This window comes from Poromitra crassiceps (assembly GCF_964638095.1).
Source record: "Poromitra crassiceps genome assembly, chromosome: 13".
NCBI classification, from domain to species: Eukaryota; Metazoa; Chordata; class Actinopteri; order Beryciformes; family Melamphaidae; genus Poromitra; species Poromitra crassiceps.
The window spans coordinates 22647675-22670286 of record NC_139644.1 but is presented as its reverse complement, the minus strand read 5'-3'; the positions used below and the strand labels follow the sequence as shown (position 1 = coordinate 22670286).

The window sequence follows — 22612 nt, the reverse complement described above, 5'->3', positions numbered from 1 at the left end:
CTGTAATGAGTTGAATGAAATGAACGATGATGAACAGTGAGAAAACAGAGTGAAACAGTTTGTTGGTTGTTTTTGTTTTTGTTAATGGACAATCACCACTCACAGAGTTCATATTAGACCAGTCACCAACTTGGGTCAAATATGCTTTGTAGCCTAATAGGAAATAGTCGACTTATTTATGTATTGTATAAATGTATGCACATGACTGTATTCATATAGCAGCATCACTGTAATGCCATCATTAGTTCTCCATGTGTGGTCCCTGAGCGTGTGTACTGTATGTGTGACTGGCTGTACCAACATGTGTTGGTTTGTGTATTCCATAGTGTGTTTGTTCACCAAGATCCCCTACATGTGTTGAGTCATAACTCTGATGATGAAAACCACCAACGTGTGCACTGATGCCAATAATCCAACTCACTTATTGTAGTGCACCAACAGTAGTATGCTGAGACAGAAACAAGGCCTGGGTGTGGTTCCGAGTGGCTCCTCCCTCTTCAGGTATTGCTGCTCTGTATATAACAACACTACGAGCACTGCTGTAGGGTCTGTGCTGAACTGCTGTTGAACTGCCCAGACTGCGTCCCAATAGTAGAGGCAAGGGTGGAGGTTTCTATGGGCATAGAGCGAGGATAAAGACAAAACAGCCAGTAGAGGGAGTACTGGGAGACCAGGAGGATGCCATCGGCTCAAGCAGGGTATCTGCACGTTTCACAAAACAAACTTAAGACTTTAAAGAATCAACACATATTTCTGATTGAACTTAGCTAATGAAAGTTCTGAAGCTATAAATGGGTCAGTATCAGATGTTAGACTGCAGCAGTTCCTCAATGAAATCAGACCATACAACCAGAGGGAAGAGCAGGCAGGTTAGACCAGAGGTTCTCCGCTCTGGGCCATCCAACTGAATCATATTAGAACAACTATCAGAAAAGATGGATACAGATGTGTTTGTGATCACACTGAAATTTAGGAATTTTTCTGTTCTTCCTTAGTACGCTTGGTTTTGTTTTGTAATTCTTTCACTGTAAATGACCATTACTGTGTAAATCAAGGCAAAACCAAACTGTCACCTCAATAAAAGAAGCTTGAAGGAAACTGAACTGTGGTTGTGATCTTTCAGTATCCTATAATAAGAATGTGAAGTGTCCAGTGGGGTAGGGTAGTTATGAGGGCCCAAGTACACGCTAGTTACGAAGTACACACATGCAAGCAATGCACATACACACACAAACACACCATTAGGCATAGGCTATTTACTAACGTGTTGGATTTTACAGTTGAATTCGTTACTTAGGCTATTGTAAGGGGCATAGAGCAAGCCATCAGAACCATGGATAGCGCTCTGACATCTGATAAGAGAGACAACATATTTTAATGTGAAAACAAGCATCAGCACCTGAGAGCAGAGGACCTGTCCACTGTGGTTCTGAAATGACTGTTGACTTTAATCATAAAATCAACATTGATCAAATGTTGATTTTATGTTGAATAAGCATATCATTTTGTTATAGAGTGCTACTGATTATTAAAAAAAGAAAAGAAAACCATGACAGAGATGGCTTGTCTTTCGAGGGCATATATATTGCAAATGGCACCACTTTAATTCTAATGTGTTTTCTTATTTGAACACAAGTCTATTTCTGGGGTGGCAATTGGCGTCATTTGCAGGGGCCCGTTCTCTGCCCAGTACGTTGTTGGAGAGCCTGCTCTCTCCACGGGCCCCTCTACCCCAGGGGCCCCAGTTCAACCGCACTGCCTGCACTGTGTATATTTACGTCTATGGAAGTGTGTGTGTGTGTGTGTGTGTGTGAGGGAACATAAATGTGTTCGGCAACACCTATGCCATTTTACGTGTGATCACGCTGAATCTTTCAGGACGTGTAAAGAGCACGCCTGCGGGTGACCTAACGGAGCCGGATCTTTAAATTATGGGCGACTAAATGGGCAGAAATGGCTAATTAGTGTCCGAAATGCCTCAACACAGATTCAGCACCATGGAGAGCTCCAGAGTGGAGCAGCACACAGGTGAGCGGGGTTTGAATGAGCCAGTGAAGTGGACTATGACATCTCTCTGGTGAGAGAGGAGAGGATGCATGCCAACTCTGTGAGTGAGGCCTTGACTAAAATGGCCAGTCACACAGGGACGGAGATTCCGCTAGTCTTTAGAATAAAGCGAGAAGTTTCTGCATAGTGATTGTTTCTATTCACCACCACACTGAAGACACATTGTAATGTATAAAGTTAAACTTTTATTTTTATAGGCATACACTGTACATAGCAGTAAATTCCATTTTTGTTTCACTCGTCTCTACTGAGAAAGATCTCATTTGAATGTTTTGATTAATGTAAAACTAGGTGCATGGCAGACCTGGATGCAGCAACAAAAAGAGAAAACTGATCAGATGATGTTTGTACATTCACATGTGGGGGTACTTTGATATTTGGTCAAATACTTAGAATTTATGCTTTCCCCATGATCAGAACCTTACAACGGTTACCTTTAACACAGCTCTGTTCATTATCCAACACAGCACACTGTATCAACCTTTCCCGGCGTGGAATCATTTGGCACTTACTGTACATGATTTTTAAAGGAAGACTATTAGCGTATATGACTGGTTAATTCATTAATATATAGTCTCTTTGAAGTGCGAGGACATCCAAGATCATGTCAACATGATGGTGAATGCTATAGATGTGTGTGAGCATTGCTTCGAGTACCAGTGGCACGGGTTAACATGTAAAGATGAAAAGGAGGAATGAGATCTCTCCACCGCCAACCACAGTTTACATTCAGTCAGTCGGTTTCTCGTCCCGTTGCCTATTTTTGTTTTGCAGAACAATATTATTATAAACGCACAATAACTTATTTCACCAGGCAGAGACATGGTGGTGATGCTAGCCACAGAAAACACGTGAGCATACTGAACTGCAGAACCTGGGCGAGTTCTTCTGAGTTAGAGGGTAACATCACACTACGATACTGAGGCGTTTGACTGAAGCTAATGCTCTGGCTAACATGTTTAATGGTTTGTTTTACTCAAGAGACAACACATGCACCGTTATTTCACTGATCCTCATTAGCTACAATGTTACGGTTACATATTGAGATCAAACAGAAAGCCCGGCTATAAGTACAGTAACAGAACCCACTGAGAGTAACACATGGGATGATAGCACAGCCTCTTTGCTTTGACGAGATGGGACAAAAAGCCAGGTGTGGTGCTCTTGGTGCAGAAGCCATACTGATTAATAGTAGGTATTATTGCCATTCTAAACGGTTTAGTTTCATAAGCTCGGCGTACACAGACTTGCAAGGCGGGTGGGTTGGGAAGGGTCGGCGAGAGACAGCAGAGATGGTACGGAAGTGATGTCATCGAGGGAGGTGGATTACACGCTACCAGCAGGGAGGGATGTCTTTATAGGTTTGGAGGCGCGGCAGAGAGGGTAGAGTCGCAGACTGTTCACAGAACCACCAGGTGGGGCGCTGCAGGGAGGGGTGCAGAGTTGACGGTTTATGGAAAGGCGTCTACCTCCCTCTCTATCCCAACATATTTGAGGGCGTCGGCTTGGCTGTATCTGTAAGAGGAAGAGGAAGAGGCAGATAAAGCAGCGGCACCGTTGTGCTCTTTGGTAACACCGAATCAAGCTGAGAGCAAAGTGTATCTTCACTTGAGAAACACTACAGTTGCTCTAGATGGTCTGGAATACCCATGACAACAACAAAGACCTGTAGTCAAAGAAGAGCTCCTCTCCCTGCTGGATAGCGCGTTTGGCAAAGATCCCGATGCGGTGGTCTCCATTCACCATCACCACTACAACATCAGCAAACCCACCGTTAGTCAACAACAAGACCTCTTCCTTTCCACAAACATCTCAATTCAGTCTTACTTCAAAGCGGCGCTTTGTCTTACCTTTTGCGTAGCAGTTGGGGTTAACCGAATGATTTGCGAAGCGGATTTTGTTTCCTTTTCGTGTGGCGTCCACGACAAAATCTGTTGAGAGACGACGAACACTGATGACTGAAGCTAGTGGTGGTGTGCTCAGCTACAATAGCAGAGGAAGAACAGGGAATACTTGCCATTGTTCAAGTTGAAAAGGAAGCTGGACATGTATTTGTCATAGATCCTGCCACGCCGGTCAGCTTCATCCTGGGAGATCAGCTACACGCACAATGCGTACACACACGCACGCACACACACATACACACACACACCCACGCATACACGCACGCACACACCACGGATACACACACTGTAAATTAACAATAAAACTGATGAATTAAGCTTTTCAAATCCGATGGACTTACCTCTCCACAGTATTCTGAGATGAATTCATTCTTCTGAACAGGCTCTTTGATGAAAGTGCCCCACCCGGCTACATCTGAGGGCGCCAGCAGGAGGTGCTAGAGAAGCCAGATATGTAAGGTTAGAAGACCATGGACCACATGACTGAGATATGTAAGGTTAGAAGCCCCTGGACCACATGACTGGGCCAGAAACAACAAACTCCCCGTTGTCTCCAGAACAACAGAATGTCATATTTGAAATAGACACCGGACATTTTATTGCTGAGACCCAAAGAGTATAGAAGGCGAGAGACAAAACTCACTTTTTTGAGAACTGCGATGCTGCCATTTTGGCTTGAAAACGCCTCCTTACAACAGCACAGAACCATGACAGAGACACACCACGACCAGGAAGAACACAGGGCCATTTCGGTAGTTACTTTTGTATGGCATTTTGTAGACCGTTATACTGTTATACTGGAATCATTAAGGTAGTCTCCTTCAGGCCAAGATGCTTTAGGTGTAGCTCTGCTGTTGCATGCTGATGTTGCAATGGAACGACCTATAAGCTATGACTTTTATCAATGTAAGTTCTTTGTGAGACCTTCAAATGTCCTGCTGTACCTTCTTGACGCCTCTCTGGATGCTGCAGTTCTTGCAGGAGACCACCTTGCTCTCCCAGTGGTCTGCAGCGCCGCAGGTCATGCACAGATCTGGGTCACACTCCCTCACCGCCAGGTAGCAGGGACACTGCTTGGTGTTACACTGCGTCTTACACCTGCAGCCTGGGAAGCGGTTCACGCCTGGAAAACATCAAAGACCCATAACAGCTCACAAAGGGGACAGCTAAGGAGTTTTACAGATTTCAAAAGATCATGCTTTATAGGACTTGGCAGACGAGAATTAAGATGATGATGAATTAATCCTCTGCTTAATGCATTTGCAGCATGGTTTTAAAAGCTCGGTGGCTGAGAAACACACAGAGCCTCATCAGTCAAGAGACCCCTGCTGGCAGCTATGCTGAAATACAACTGTGCAGAGTGTAACACAACGCCCTCTGGGCAGAGGAATGGAGAGATCAGGCAAGAATAACTGAAAAATGTCTCTCCAGCAGACTCGGCTGGGGGAAAGTAGTCCATAACAAGGTTTGAGCAGCATTTGTGTTAACCTGTGTGTGTGTGTGTGTGTGTGTGTGTGTGTGTGTGTGTGTGTGTGTGTGCGTGCGTGCGTGCGTGCCTGCCTGCCTGCCTGCCTGCCTGCCTGCCTGCCTGCCTGCCTGCGTGTTTTTGTGAGTCTGTGGATGTCATCAGACATTGTTTAGCTGGAGCTGTCTGACTCAGACTAATGTCGGAGATGATGTTGAATCTCAGGCACAGAGCCTGTCACGTCCCTTTGATTCCTCTCCAAGTCTTCAGAGCGCACACATGTGCAACTGTGGGCCGCTTCCTGTCTGGCCCTCGCTCCCTCCTGCTACGGGAAGAGGCGAGGTAAGAGGGGAAAGGGAGGGGAGGGAGAAGGTGACTGAACTTCAAACAGAGGAACAAATGAGGCAAAGCCATCCATTCAGTACCAGAACGTTCCCTCCGTCCAATCGCGTCGCCTCTCTCTGCTGCAAAATCTGACAAAGACCAAAATAGAGAATGCATTCCTTCCACTATGTGGCCATTTCAGAAAGAGTGTTCTGGCTCATTTCTGCTGTGACGTACCCAGCGTATATTGTGAACGTGGCTCTGCGTTAAACAGACGCCCACCTTTCCACTGCGAGAGGACGGTTTCCTCCTGCGGCCGCTGCCAGAGTGCTGCGGGATCGTTTTACACGCCGCTGCCCTGCTCTGTTGTGGCCCGGCCAGAGGGCTTCGTAGCAGAGAGCGTTCAGCGGAAAAGACCTTTTCCACTGAGATCTGACACACTCTTCTCTCGCAGACTTTCGAGGCAGAGCAGGGCGAAGCATCTTAGTGTATTTGTGTATGTGTGTGTGTGCAAATGTGAGAAACTAGTGTGTGTGTGTGTGTGTGTGTGTGTGTGTGTGTGTGCGTGTGTGTGTGTGTGTATGTGTGCGTGTGCGTGCGTGTGTGTGTGTGTGTGTGTGTAGGTGTGTGTGTGTGTGTGTGTGTGTGTGTGTGTGTGCGTGTGTGTGTGTGTGTGTGTGTAGATGTGTGTGTGTGTGTGTGTGTGTGTGTGTGTGTGTGTGTGTGTGTGTGTGTGTGTGTGTGTGTGTGTTTGTGTGTGTGGCGAGCGGGTAAGGTGACACTCACACTCGTGGTCACACTGGCAGAACTTCTCGCAGAAATTCTGGGTCATCACACACGGGCAGGAGCTGTCACATGGGTGGTCGGGGTGGTCACATGGCTGGTAGTTGTACACCTGATTGGACGTGTTATCTGGAGCAACAGAGGACAAAGGCTTCAGAATGGCACATGAAGCTGCGTTGTATTTCAATGGGCAATGTGGAGGGGGCGGACGTACCTTTCTTGAGCTGAATCTTTGCCCATAACCTGGCACACAGCAAAGAAACACAATGGGGAAAAAGGTTGATTGTATTGTACATCCAAACCGCTTTTGTATGAAGAGTAGAACAATGAGATAGAAAGAGACACCCGCACACTGGATTCATTCACCCTTTGTGGTTTAGTGACTAGACTTTAGTCGACAACATTTTTGACCAAAAATGGCTAAATGCCTCTGGAAGACTTTAGCCACTAATGGAGCAATGTGTGGGTTGAGTATCTTTTTTGTATTTATTTAATGACTGCAGAAAACTCTCTCTGCACCACTTTAGCATAATGTATCAGGCCGAGGACGAGCAAAGAGAGGGAGAATAGGTGGCCATGTCTTGCCTATGTTTCCGCTTCTTCTTCTGGGGAGCGACCCCTCCGTCCTCCATAGGGACGCGATGTATCAGGACCTCTTTCGCCGCAAACTCGTACACCTAGAGGAGAGGAGGGGGGGACATGAACGACAACATGAGCGATATGAACAACAATGACAACGCAAATATACACAACTATGAAGAAACGGCGCACTCTTCATCGCAACGCTGTTGTGGGTAACACTGTGAAGAACATCCTGCCCCCACCTCTCCTATCAAAACTCCCACTGTCGAAGCCTAACGCGTGCGCACACACACACACACACACACACACACACACACACACACACAGACACAGACACACACACACACACACACACACACACACACACACACACACACAGACACAGACACACACACACACACACACACACACACACACACACACACACACAGACACAGACACACACACACACAGACACACTCTCTCTCTCTCTCTCTCTCTCTCTCTCTCTCTCTCTCTCTCTCTCTCTCTCTCTCTCCACCACCTCTGGCTGCCAAAAAGCAGATTTGGCCTCTTCTCTAGGACACAGACACATCATGTTGCAGCTGGTTGCAGCATTTCCACTAAATCAAGCAGTAGGCGGGCCGGCCCACTGGATGCCACACAGTCCAATGCAGGCTTTGGGCAGAGGGACAAGAGGTACTGTAAGGGGGGGTGGGGGGGAGGGGGGCATCTTTAGATCAGTCTCATATGTGTACTTGTGCTCAAATCCAAATGAGTTTTGTGTTGCAATCCAAACAGAGGCTGTCATATGTAACACACCAGAGTCTATGGGGGACGTCACATCTGCTAAGTATCCCTGTTTATGGTGCCACATGTAACTCTCTGTAGTCAGCCAAATTATCCACGCCATGAAACCGCAGCACAGGATACATGTGTTACAACACTCGCATTGACGCAGACGCGGCGCGAGGCAGCGACGTAGGCGTGTTGTCGATTTGAGGGGTTCATGTGTCCATTTTGGAAAAGACGTCATTACCCCGAGTTCATGAGTCAATATTTTGAGCCTTTCCAGGAAAATAAAACTTTATAGCCGGCACGTGTAGCATTTTTAAACATGCATGAATCATCGTTAAATGAATTGCGATAGCTTGGTTTAAACCGTAAACCGAGGCCGCGGTGAACTTGATTGATAGCTGTATCTCACGCTAGTGTGGTATTGTTGGCGCTGGTGTTTCTCAAAATCAAGAGCACATTTTGTGTACAGGATGTCACCACTTGTCCCTACGCCTCCTCCCTGGTGTCACTTCATGTTGTTTCTTTTCTCTGTGGCTGTAGAGGATAAACATGTTGGAAGGGAATTTTCCATCTGCCTTTCAGGGGAAACTCTTCCTGTTCTGTGATCCAGCAGAGTTGACCTGGTAGCAACACGATGTAAAAGAGATGCAGTATTTTGAGAGGTGTGATCAGCGGTGGTCTCACCTGTTTGCAGTTCTTGGTGGCGATGAGGCGAGCGATGGAGCAGAAGTTGTTGAAGTAGGTGCCGTGCAGCACCCTGAACAGAGACTCCTCCGCCCCGCTCCACTGGACCACACAGCCGGCCTGCTCAGCCTCCTCCTCCGCGGCACGCAGCTTGACCGGAGTTTGGCAGCGCGAGTTCCCCTCTGTTACAAAGCACGCAAGCACGCACGCATGCACGGGCACACACACACACACACACACACACACACACACACACACATTTTAGTACAATTAGCATTATATTCGTCTACTTATATAAATGTTTTGTATGGCAGCTTTTTGAATCTATTGAATCTGCACACTGGTATTCCTGGCACACACACACGCACACACACACACACACACACACACACACACACACACACACACACACAGAGAGAGAGAGAGAGAGAGAGAGAACAAGCCATAGCGTTTGCATTACGCACACCCACAGCTGAATGCAGATAGCAGAATGTTGCTTGGCAACAGGCTGAATGCCGCATGGCTATGGCCACATCTCCAGCTCATCAATCTGTTTTCTTTCTTTCTATCTCAGTACGCGTGAGAGAGACTGCTGAGTGACTGGACGAGCTACATTATCTCAGAACGCGTGAGAGAGACTGCTGAGTGACTGGACGAGCTACATTATCTCAGTATGCGTGAGAGAGACTGCTGAGTCACTGGACGAGCTACATTATCTCAGTACGCATGAGAGAGACTGCTGAGTGACTGGACGAGCTACATTATCTCAGAACACGTGAGAGAGACTGCTGAGTGACTGGACGAGCTACATTATCTCAGTACGCATGAGAGAGACTGCTGAGTGACTGGACGAGCTACATTATCTCAGAACGCGTGAGAGAGACTGCTGAGTGACTGGACGAGCTACATTATCTCAGTACGCGTGAGAGAGACTGCTGAGTGACTGGACGAGCTACATTATCTCAGTACGCGAGAGAGACTGCTGAGTCACTGGACGAGCTACATTATCTCAGTATGCATGAGAGAGACTGCTGAGTGACTGGACGAGCTACATTATCTCAGAACGCGTGAGAGAGACTGCTGAGTGACTGGACGAGCTACATTATCTCAGTACGCATGAGAGAGACTGCTGAGTGACTGGACGAGCTACATTATCTCAGTACACATGAGAGAGACTGCTGAGTGACTGGACGAGCTACATTATCTCAGTACGCGTGAGAGACTGCTGAGTCACTGGACGAGCTACATTATCTCAGTACGCATGAGAGAGACTGCTGAGTGACTGGACGAGCTACATTATCTCAGAACGCGTGAGAGAGACTGCTGAGTGACTGGACGAGCTACATTATCTCAGTACGCGTGAGCGAGACTGCTGAGTCACTGGACGAGCTACAGTACATTATCTCAGAACGCATGAGCGAGAGTGCTGAGTCACTGGACGAGCGCTAGTGGGCGGGGGAGATCTCCAGTGAGGGAGGCAGGCGCTAAACGGCAAGTTCAAAGCACGACAGGGGGGAGGGGAGGAGGTTTAAGGGCCAGAGGAGATTGCTCTGATTGCCCTCCCACTGCTCTCCACATACATAATATGTGGATAGACAGAGAAAAGAAAGCACAGTAGGAGTAGGGGTGAGAGGGGAAAGTGTTTGTTTTGGGGTTGAGCCTTGCAAAACTAATGGTTGGCTTATTTTGCTTGGAGGGAGAGAGTGGATGGAGGAGCAGAGACAGAGGGGAGCAGGATAGGTTTTCATCTGCAGTCACATTTCACTTGCACAGCCGGCCTCACTGAGAGGGGAGTTTACTGGAAATGACGCATCCACTCAGTCACACGCTGACTCAAAGCGGACACACTGAAAGTAACAGAAACACTGCATGTTGCCTGGGAGCAGGCATCCTTACCACACGTTACCAGATCATTTAATATGTCTGTCTTAGAACCTTCATAACTGTGACTTAAATACAATACGATAAATTATACTACATACAGTGTATACTGTATATGCAAATATAGAGTAAACATAATTTAGTTTGATAAATATATTAAAGCAATGCATGTACATGTCTAACTATTATTAGTTCCAATATATTAACAATATTATAATTTTTGATAATATTCGAATACATTATTATTATTACTAGAAATATCTCACGCTTCGCCTCAACTGCGCAGTAACCCTCCGCCTTATTATAGTAGTGAGATTATAGTAATAGTAGTAAATTAATTACCATAATATACTGTATTTCTTACATGTATTAAACTAATGTATTTCTTACATGTATTAAACTAATGTATTTTTCACATGTACATGTCAAAAACATTAAAAAATGTCCAGTAATAAATATGTTGAAATTATTCAAGCATGTCTGTTGCTGCTGTTTCAGAATTGATGATCTCAACAGCTGCTTATCTATTTCAACTTCAGCTGACATCCGTCAGTCTAATCTTTAAAAAAGAGCCTATATTCATCCTGCTGTATCTGTGCACCTAGGCTGAATATTTTTCCACTACTCACCTCAGTTCTATGGAGGCTGAAGTGTGTTAGGCTAGTTAGGATTGATTTTAAATCCTACTCTAAAACACTAATAGTGAATCACTGAACTAGTAGTCTACAATCATTGGATTGGCACACCTCCATACAGCTGTGGAGTAAAGAAACTGATGTCTCCAAAACGACACAGTCTACTCTGCGTCCCACCTGAGGAGGAGGTGGTTTCGTGGTCGCTGTCGCCCTCCTTGCCGTCCTCGGCAGTCCCGGACGGCCCAGGACAGCTGGAGCTGGTGGGGCGCTGCTGTCTCCGTCGCCGCCGAGACCTCTGGGACCGCTTCATGTTCTGATCCGCAAACTCTTTCGCCCCTTTCTTCGCACGAGGAAAGAGAGTGGGAGAAGCCAGACAGATAACAGGAAATTGAGAAATAAGAAGAGGTATTTGAGGAGTGCTACAGTGAACAGCGAACCGGAGAAGGTGGGGTGAATGTGGGTGTAGAGCAAACCTGTAACAGGAAACAGTCCAGGCCACACGGTTCCGTCTCCATGCGGATCTCCTTACTCTTCCTCTTGTAAACACTGGGTGTAGCGTGGAAGGCTTCAATAATAGAAAGAGACACATTTCACTACATACATAAAGCATGGCAGCAGTAGCTAGCAGCTGTGCATGCATCACTATGTAAAACATGCACAACATCAGAAGAGGCATGAGCAGGGATGTAGTGGTGCCCACTGCCCGCCATTTCATTTGTGGATTTACATGCACCGCTACATCACTGGGAATCAACAAAACGACGACTCAAATAAATCCACAGGAAAACAGAGCAATTAAACAGAGAGCCGTTACGGTGGAGGAAGCAGTCGTATTTGAAGCATCGTCTGCAGAAGAGCGTGTGGAAGGAGTGTAACGACTGCTCCCGCTGCACAGACTTGGCGAAGGGCCCGTCCATGTTGGGGGTGCAGAGGGGAGGCAGCTTCACCGGGCTGGGCGGCTCCAGGAGGTCCTTGTACCTGTGGAGATAGGCAGCTGGTCAAGACGCTGGAGACAACATCAAAACATGGTTGTTGTTTTATGTAATCATTGTCATCATGGTTAACCCAGTTACAAATGTTAATTTTTCACCCAGATTTGGGCATTCCTAACATTCAATAACTGCAATAAAATTGAGCTTTGGTGTGGTGCATTTCCTATATTGTTACAGTTCAAGAGCGCGGCTGGGCGTTCCCTTCCCTCTGCCTTTTGGTCAAGAGAGCTTCACTCTACACTGGAGAGAGAGACTGTTAGGGTTAGGGTTAGTCGCTGCTTAGGGGCCAAACTTGATGAATTCCAAATCTTTTACACAAAATACACCTCTGTGAGCTCAGTCTAGTTGCAACTAAAACATTAGGCAATTATTATTATTATTGTTAATTTATTTATTTTTTGCTCCCCATTGTTGAAACATGCATGGGTGAGGAGTTGAGCAGCAGCAGCAGTCCGGCTTAACTAGGCTTGCCTAGTCTTGTTTAAATGGCAGCAAAACGTCTCGTTTATTTGGATGTCTAAGAACGTTTTTAACAGTGGTTATTTCACCTGTGTACATTTAGTCACTGTCCTCTGACTATCTCATTTGAAGTTAGACTTGTAAAAATGATTTCCTACATGAAGCGCTTTCTGATGCAACTGCTCCTTTGAGTTGGAGAGCCTGAGAGGAAGCCGCCATTATGACTTCTCTCCCAGAGAGCTGCTGTCTCGTCTCCATGGTGACCACTAAGCAACGGCCTGATCGCATTGTGATGCCTGGTTTCATGCCACTTCTCTTACTTTTCCTTCAGCTCCTCCATGGTGCCCTTGTAGGGGAACATTGAGGCGATGGCTGTAAATATCTTATCGTGTGGGATCTTCTTGCTGCTGGACGAATCCCTCACTTTGGAAGACAGAGAGAAAACAAAGACAGTTAACAGAGTTTGTGATTTAAAATCTTCCAATCTTGTCCACACATCAGAGATTCATGAATAAAACTTGTGCAATGTAATCTCTGAAAAATGTTGCAATGGCACAGAGGTTTCCCCCATGCACTAAGCAAATTAATAATTTGCCTGTGTGTTTGTATTTTACCCAGTCCTGAAGTCCAACAGCTGTGAATGAATCGCTTCTCTCTGAACATTATATTGTGATATCGTGTAATTCCCTGTGTACAGTATATATTATGTATGTGTACTTCATGCTTATGTTTGTGCACTAGTAACTGAACAGTATCCAATTCCGGACACTCTCGGTCACTCGCGTAATTTACGGTGTTTACCTGCATTTTTTAGTTTCCAAATGAAAGCTAGTGACATCAATCACACATATTTCCTTGGCTAGCCATCACATGTAATTAATATCTATACACATTTAGAGTTTGGATTTCTCTTTTCCTTTTTATTCATACCTGTATTTCTATTCACTTTAATGTTCCTTATTGGCCTCTATATTATTTATTTTATTGCAGTACCATTACCTTATAATACAATTGTATTTTACAGAAGGTTTGGACAGATATGGCTTGTAACTACATGGCTTGCATGGACCTTTGTATATCACAATAAAAACTGAATTTCAAATATCTATACACATTTAAGCGTAACATTAAGTTAGGCACTTAGTCACTAACAAGAAGTGAGGAGCCTTAAATGCCACTTTGGGTGACACTCACTTTGTGTAGAGAGTCTGTATCATTGAGTTATAATAGGTCCATGGTCTGTATTGGCTGATAAATAAAAAAATAAAAGCTTTACGTACATAGCCTGCACTTATTACAAATATCTATAACATAAATGTACAGGAAGGGTTAATAAAGGGTTAATATTGAGTGAGTATATGAATATACCAACACCGACAGTAAGTGTCCAGAATTGGAGATGTGTTTTTAATCTGGAAAGAAAAAGTGCGCTATCATCCATTTGCAGGGGCTGGAAGAAAATCACCTACAAGTTAAGATAAAAACAATATTAAACTTAAAAACAAAAAGACAGATGGATGATTATTGATTCACAAGAAACCTAAGTGGAAACAGTACAGGATGAAATATATTGGTATATGATTGTGATTTCTGTTGTTGTTATAGCTGTCTGGAATTGGATCCGCTGACGCTAGCTGAGCTACTGTGTGCCCAGGTGTGCTTGTCTTTCACTCTCACTCTGCGTTGGCAGAGTGTGTGTACAGCCTAGTTTCTCATAAAGCCTGGTACGAGAGGTCAATAGGTTCTGTCATTAGAGCCGCGCCATATCAGTGTCATGGACAAACAGGTTTCCTCACACACAGTGGCCATGCTGGGTCACGGGGACTGATGATCTCAAGTCAACAATGTCAGTGTCAGAGCTGCTGTGGCGGGGCGACCTGCGGGCACATGTGCAGTACGATGCCGGGAACAGTGATACAAACACCACCCTTCTTGTTCTCTCACAGAGTGCGGGCTGAGGGAGGATAGCAAACAGCCCATCACCCTCCACAGCCGTCCACAACGCGCTTGCGCACGCTCACCTATAGGGGGTGGGCGAAATGGTAAAAATATCATATCGTGGGGTTTTTTCCAGGTAGATTCCCGATCTCAGATCTTAGCACGATTCTTTTGCATGTTGGATAAAGACCATTTTGCAAGTTACTGAACAGTACAACTAGGGCCGAGCGATAATATGGACCAAAAATCATATCGTATTTTTTTTAGGCTGAATGGCGATACATACCTTGATATTTCGTACAAAGTTGGCTAAATGTTTAGTTGTAAGTCAAAGCGACATGTGAGATCACATGTCACAAGCACTTTTATTAAAAGGAGACTCATCAAAATAAAATGCAAAGATAGGGGTCCCTTCCCTGACTATTGGCTTTCACAAAATATTTACACAATGAGATTTTTGATAAATTGTCATCAGTAATGTGGATAATCTGGATGATGATGATAATGACTAAGTGGATAAAGGCAAATAATAGAACAACTAGAACAGTGTAGTAAGTCCAGAAAAGGTACATCACTTTACTGTAATGCAGCCTTTAAGACAAGACTTATGCCATATCACGATATTATGATACCCAAAATCTAAGATGGCGTCTACTCTCATATCACGATCCCAGCCCTACACTCACCCTCGGTAATACTCCTCCTCTTCCTCCGGAAAGCTGCCCCGGCCTGCGCTCTGCTCTCCTCTCCGCACCTCTCTGCTGAGCCCCGCCTCATCGCTCTCTCCTCAGGGCCGCTCTCTGCTGGGCACCTCCTCATCACTTTCTCCTCAGGGCCGCTCTCTGCTGGGCACCTCCTCATCACTTTCTCCTCAGGGCCGCTCTCTGCTGGGCACCTCCTCATCACTTTCTCCTCTGAGGAGCTCTCTGCTGGGCACCTCTTCATCACTTTCTCCTCAGGGCCGCTCTCTGCTGGGCACCTCCTCATCACTTTCTCCTCTGAGGAGCTCTCTGCTGGGCACCTCTTCATCACTTTCTCCTCAGGGCCGCTCTCTGCTGGGCACCTCCTCATCACTTTCTCCTCAGGGCCGCTCTCTGCTGGGCACCTCCTCATCACTTTCTCCTCAGGGCTGCTCTCTGCTGGACACCTCCTCATCGCTCTCTCCTCAGGGCCGCTCTCTGCTGGGCACCTCCTCATCACTTTCTCCTCAGGGCCGCTCTCTGCTGGGCACCTCCTCATCACTTTCTCCTCAGGGCTGCTCTCTGCTGGGCACCTCCTCATCGCTCTCTCCTCAGGGCCGCTCTCTGCTGGACACCTCTTCATCACTTTCTCCTCAGGGCCGCTCTCTGCTGGGCACCTCCTCATCACTTTCTCCTCTGAGCTGCTCTCTGCTGGACACCTCCTCATCACTTTCTCCTCTGAGCTGCTCTCTGCTGGGCACCTCTTCATCACTTTCTCCTCTGAGCTGCTCTCTGCTGGACACCTCCTCATCACTTTCTCCTCAGGGCCACTCTCTGCTGAGCTCCGCCTCATCACTTTGTCCTCAGGGCCGCTCTCTGCTGGGCACCTCCTCATCACTTTCTCCTCAGGGCCGCTCTCTGCTGGGCACCTCTTCATCACTTTCTCCTCTGAGGAGCTCTCTGCTGGGCACCTCCTCATCACTTTCTCCTCAGGGCCGCTCTCTGCTGGGCACCTCCTCATCACTTTCTCCTCTGAGCCGCTCTCTGCTGGGCACCTCCTCATCACGTTCTCCTCTGAGCCGCTCTCTGCTGGGCACCTCCTCATCACTTTCTCCTCTGAGGAGCTCTCTGCTGTGCTCATCGCTCTCTCCTCTGGGCTCCTCCTCATCGCACTCTCTACTGTGCTCATCGCTGTCTCCTCTGAGCTGCTCTCTGCTGGGCTCCTCATGATCGCTCTCTCCTCTGAGCCGCTCTCTGCTGGGCTCCTCCTCATCACTTTCTCCTCAGAGCCGCTCTCCGCTGAGCTCCTCCTCATTGCTTTCTCCTCCTCCATCTTGGCCGCCTCCTCCACCGCCACTCCTGTCGCTTTCTCCTCCTCCTCCTCGTCCTCCTGGTCAGAGTACTGGCTCAGGGCCTCCACCAGCTCCTTAAAGATCTCGTCGTTGATAAACCCCCCCTCTGGGACACACAAGCACACAATCAACGTGTCAGCACCTCCTGTCTGATGATATCACACACATCAACACGTATCCCCTAAAGCAGTGGTTCTCAATGTGGGGTCTGGGGACTACCAGGGGCCACCAATGTAGAACAATGACTATTTTGATCATAGTTTCACCATTATCTCTCTGCCTACAATATAGATCGTTTTCTGGACAAAATCATATCTACTATAACAATAAAATATTCGCAGATTTGGGTCCGAGGGACAACATCTCATCAAATGGGGGTCCATGGCTCTAATGTGTAATAAACTAGGGGTCCTTGATATGAAAAAGGTTGAGAATCACTGCCCTAAACATGTCAAAGAATGATATGCATCTGGTGAAACCCAGTTAGAAGGTGCGGTGATATATCAGACTGACAGCGCATGTAATGGAAGCAGGGATGAGACGATGGGACTGCGGCGGGACGGGGCGTGGGACACGCACCTCTGTCGCCGTGGACACCGTCATAGTTGTCGATGAGCTCCTCCAGGAAGGCCTCGTCCTGCTCCAAAACCTCATCCCCCATGTAGGGGATGTTGTGGAGGAATGTCTCATCCTCCACCTGGGCAGGACACAGCAACACACAGGAGAGAGAGAGGGTGAGAGAGAGAGAGAGAGAGAGAGAGAGAGAGAGAGAGATTCACATGCTTTATGCATTGCAATAAGCCTTATGTGTGATGTCAATGTCAGGTTGACCTTGGATGTTTACGTTATTGACTATAAATTAGTACTATACTGTGCCAGGCACGACTCATTGGTTCTAACATCAGCGAGAGAGGGAGGGATGCAACTTCTGCATATCAGCCTGTTTCATGTTTCATGTCTCAATTTCAAGCATTTATGTGTATAAATTATACCCGCACATGATACTCAAGTGAGGATTTATATCTTATCTTACATGGTTTCAATTGTTTTGTTTAATAGTGATGTATATTGTGTGTGATTCTAGATAAGATTAAGTATTTATATGGATTATTGACGCACGAAATGAAATCAGTGCATACAGTTGAGCGTGCTGGATGGTGGTGTTTAATATAGTGATGATCCTGTGTACAGACATTTCACACTCTAACAAAAATGGTCCGACTGGAAAGGACACATAAGTTAAATTAACAAAAATAGTGTTGTATTGCAAGAACAGTGTGTGGGATCTTTTTCTCACCTTAACACATTAGCTGTTAATGGAGGAACTTTTTCATAGTTCTAAGAACAGTTGGATGAACTCCCCCCTTTTTATTGTATACGCACCACAGGAACGGGAAACGATCATAGTTATTAGAACGCCTGAGGCTATAAGTGACATCACTAACGTTAACTTGCGCTACTGTTTTTAGCAGGCTAACATTTGCTAGTTAATTGTTAGTCAAAGAAGTATCAATCCCCCGTGAACTATTACTTGCTTTGCTGTGATGCTACTAGTGGTTAGCATGCTAACCGCCGGCTGGCTTACATCACTACAGCGTTCCTATTGGCGGTGCGAATGCAAACAGGGGGAAAAACCTTGACGGTATGCAGTTCTCGGGGGAGCTACCCAGTGGGTAGTTCCTCTCAGGGAGTCCCCGACTCCCCGGAATGGTTTGGTCCGAAAGTAGCTAATATCAAGCCTACATAATGCTCAAGCGAGTTGGTGAAAGTGCGTGTGGCGGGCGGCTGCTACCCTCAACACAGTATTGTCCATCTCATACCATGAAGTTGTGCTGCAGAGGTGACCAGGAGTACATGAAGGGGATTCCTGTCACAGTGGAGAGGGGCCGCATGGCGATGGCCTGAGCTTTAAACTCTGGGAAGCCAAACTCCAGCGCACACACCTGCGAGAGAGACAGCAGAGCAATCATAAAGATTTGACTAATTGAAAATAATATAAGTGAATACACATGCTGTTACACTGCCCCCTACAGGGAACATAAACCCACTTAACGCAATACGGATGACCTGGCCAGCATCTCAGAACACAAAGATGCTCTTATGCCCTCAGACTATTTGCATCAGGGGGTTTAGCCAATAGAGCATTAGTCAGTCACGTGACCGTTCCGGAGACACTATTGACACCTGACAGCCAGGTAGGGGAGCAGAGCACTGCTCAGAACACAGCGGCGATCAGGAAGGGGAAGAGAGGACCGAACGTGATGTTATCCTCTTCTCACGACACATTACACATCAACACAATAATAGACAGGATTACTAGTTGAGCCAGAACAGCCACACACACACACACACACACACACACACACACACACACACACACACACACACACACACACACACACACACACACACACACACACACACACACACACACACACACACACACACACACACACACACACACACACACACACACACACACACACACACACACACACACACCTTCTTGTTGGACAGGGCTCCACCAGAAGTTGATAGAGGAATGGTCTGAATCCTGAGTTTGGACCAATCTGCATTCAGGATATTTGTCTGCTGCTCAATCTTTTGCCTGTTAGACACGAACAGGGCCTAGAGGCAAACAGAACAGAGGAGATGTCACAAACATACACACACACTCACTCACTCTCACACACACACACACACACACACACACACACACACATACACACACACACACACACACACACACACACACACACAAAACCACACACATCCAACCTCAGAAACATAACGTCACCATCCCTTTCCATGAGCAGGAATGTAAAAGAAAAGCAAGAAAACCTAGAAAAGCAGGCTGACCCACCTTGACCTTCTCTGCTTTACGAAGGCGTTTTAACTGGCGAAGGCGCATGTACTCCGACTTGACCCTCCTCCTCCACTCCAGCAGACTGCGAGAAGGTGGGTAGGTGGAAGGCTGAGGTCTTGGGGCCGGTGGGACAGGAGCACTGGCCGTGGTTGGAGCTGAGGCTGCTGTTTCCTCCATGGCTCTGTGGAAAACAGGGCTATTATGTGGCAAACCTACACAGTGACACTGGGCTAAAGGCTGCATTAACCTACAGTGGCACTGGGGTAAAGGCTGAATTCCTGGAAACCACTGAACAGTCCAAATTCTGCAACTTCCATCACTTTCCATCCCAAAAATGTCAAAGAACGGAGGAATCCCATCATCTGAATGCATGTATTTTGATGAGCATGTTAGCATCAGACATTTTCCAAATACTCTCTCAAGCATGTAACCCCGGGGGCAAAAAATAAAAAAATAAACATAAATAAACAAATGAATAAATGAATAGATAAATACCGTAAATAAATAAATAAATAAATAAATAAATAAATAATATAGGCTATTCTAATAGGCTACGTTTGTGCTACTCTACTCAATAGTGAGTTTATAGTGACATTATTGTACATTGTCGTATTCTTCATCTCCTATGCTATGCCAGTAATATTAACTACTATTATATCATCACACAGGGACTTTATAGTTTTGCAGTATCCTATGGATCTCAAGTAGGCTACTACATGCTCTCTCACATGCACACGCACGCACATGCACGCACACGCACGCTTACAAACTTCCCCATTCACAGCCACTGTACATGTATCAGAAAGACTGCCCCCCTCTGTTGGCAAAACAAAATTGACACACGATGTAAAAAGAAAACAGGTCTTATCATTCCACCACCCTGGTGTTGTTCAGCATCAGTTCAGTGTGAGGACCTGTTGGCCTCTGCTCTGCCATGGGTGCTAACAGACCAAATAATAAATAGATAGATAGATAAATACATTATATCCTCGTGGATTTAACAGCAGTGCATCCACATTGCTCAAGGGTGGGCGTGCCTCGATCTTGTGAAAAGGAACATGAAGCGAAGCTGAAAGTGCGTAGTACAGTTTTTCTGGATTTCATAACCACCAGAGTGAACATCAACTTCCACGGCCGAGCTAAAACACATGCCAAAATAAGTACAAAGGCAAACCGGAGCCTGGGAAACTACCATAGCGGATTTTTCTCCGGGCTACGAGTCGTGCACACGCTTCCGCCACAGCTATGAAGTGCGCTACGTCCTGTAGCTAGCTGCAGGCAGGCAGGCAGAGGCAGCCCCGCTGGAACAGGGCTACAGCCTACAGCACACAGTATCCATTTAAATTTGGAGCACTTTAAAGACGTGCGCACCCAGCACCATAATGACAGCATGCAGTCTGGGTGGACGCATGTGCACGTCTACCTCTACATCCAGTGTCGCAGTTATAAAATACCTTCAATCCCCGTGTCGTGCGTCCTATTGCGACTATAGAGTCCGCAACGCGATGATCAAGTCCCCCCTATTTTCTCTCTCTCGCTCCCGGTGCAATAAAAACGCTGTATCTTTGCTATGGATCTGACGCAGATATCGTCTCCACACGGCGAGGGGATCTAAGAAAAATCCCTACGTTGTCCAAGAGCATGGTGCTAGAGGTGTTGTTGTTGTAGCCTACAATTAAATAGCTGCGCACTTGGCGTGGTTGAGACAGCCCGAGCGGGAGGGTGACGTCTTTATTATGATCACAGCCTTTCCTACCAGAGGAGGATTTATTATTACGGTATTCTGCGTCCTGGGAATAAAAAAAAAGTACCGTGGAGCTGCTACTACAGCATGGCCATTTACACGCACACACAGGATCTGATGTAACTATGGGTATTCTAAAAGAAAACCACATAGCCTACACATTGTTGTTGGTATGGTAGGCTTTTTTTTTTTTTTTTTTTACGTAGGAAAAACAACTGTATAATCCCAGTAGCCTACATTTCACAACAAAATTGGAGGAATATTACAGTAGGCTACCGCCGGAGATATAGCCTAATACAAAGCAATTAGGATGATTAAACTAGTCCCAATTAATAGAAATACCCTATTATATTTAGGCTAATTAATAAACCAGCAACAGTCATTTATTTACACTAATGGATGTGCAGGTTACCTGAATCTAAGGATTATTAGTCTACTTTTTTTTATCGTATTGTTAAACAGGTGTAGATCTCTGATATTTCTTCCTACATTCCTACAGATGCGTGGCTACTTCTCTGTCGGATGGAAAAAGCAGTTGTTGTTTTGCCCTCCGCCTCGCCTCTAGGGATTTCATCCTCTGTCTTGGGAGGGTGAAGGTCCTCAGTCGGGCCAACGATGCCTTCATGTCCTGCTTAGAGTGTACGAATCTTTACATACTCAAGTGATAACAAATTTGATCCTCTAATAAAACCAGGTCTTATTTGAGGTAGAACATCAGAATGAAGAGCAGAAAATCTATTTAGCCAAACATGTCTATTAGCCAAACTTAAACAAAGAGTGACAATGGAAACGTAAAATAATACACCAATGGCAAGAGAAAAAACATACAATAGGCTATATATTTTTCCATCAATTATAGAGGTGGCTAGTCACATGGTCTTGTAGCTTCAGAATTCGACTCTTTATTTACTGTACCACTTTGTTGGGTGATTCACAAGCTCTCATCTTGTAATGGACGGTGATATTTCCGACCGCCCTTGAAGGCAGCACAAGTGAATAGCCCTTGCACTTGTGCAGCTCTGATGTGCCTTTGTGAAACCTAAACCCTCTGCCTTGTCTGACAGACAGCCACGCCCCCTTTAGACTCCCCATCAAAACAGTTACCTTCTTCAAGAGCTTTAATGATGGATAACAAACTAAGGTTACATATTGTAACTCTAGTTATATGATCACAGGTGGAGCCAAGTGGCCTAATTTGCCTTAGCGAATCACCTAGGAGAGATGGCACATTGAATTTGCCTGTACATCAACCAATCAGGGTGAGCCGTTTCACGGCACTGCACAATCTCCACTTTTGGTCACAGTCAGTGACCAGGGAGCAGCAGCAGGTCACCAGCCACGGGGCTCCACCTGTGATCATATAACTAGAGTTACAATAAGTAAATATTATATTTCTCACATGGCTCTGCAGTGGCCCCATTTGCACACTGAGGTGGAGGCCAATCAGTACACCACTGACGTGAACAACAGCACCACAAC

The 22612-nt window shown here is 46.1% G+C and overlaps 1 protein-coding gene across 3 annotated transcripts; it reads right to left on the bottom strand.

Moving 5' to 3' along the window:
* Nucleotides 1-2266: 2266 nt before the first annotated feature.
* On the bottom strand, nucleotides 2267-21660 carry ezh1 (enhancer of zeste 1 polycomb repressive complex 2 subunit). 3 transcript variants are annotated; one of them, XM_083648603.1, is made up of 20 exons: nucleotides 21623-21660; nucleotides 19387-19570; nucleotides 19026-19151; nucleotides 18344-18466; nucleotides 17103-17220; nucleotides 15178-16629; nucleotides 12874-12976; nucleotides 11917-12080; nucleotides 11576-11667; nucleotides 11280-11442; nucleotides 8587-8768; nucleotides 7129-7220; nucleotides 6758-6786; nucleotides 6547-6672; nucleotides 4916-5094; nucleotides 4313-4408; nucleotides 4085-4166; nucleotides 3918-3998; nucleotides 3734-3818; nucleotides 2267-3582 (listed from the first exon to the last, which is right to left on the bottom strand). In XM_083648603.1, exons 2-20 carry the CDS (start codon nucleotides 19564-19566, stop codon nucleotides 3519-3521), a joined length of 3537 nt encoding a protein of 1178 aa, XP_083504729.1. In that variant the 5' UTR covers nucleotides 19567-19570; nucleotides 21623-21660; the 3' UTR covers nucleotides 2267-3518. The 3 variants fall into 3 exon arrangements, with proteins under 3 accessions (XP_083504729.1, XP_083504728.1, XP_083504730.1); XM_083648602.1 differs by lacking the exon at nucleotides 21623-21660 and adding an exon at nucleotides 20844-21047; XM_083648604.1 differs by lacking the exons at nucleotides 4313-4408; nucleotides 21623-21660 and adding an exon at nucleotides 20844-21047.
* Nucleotides 21661-22612: the final 952 nt, after the last annotated feature.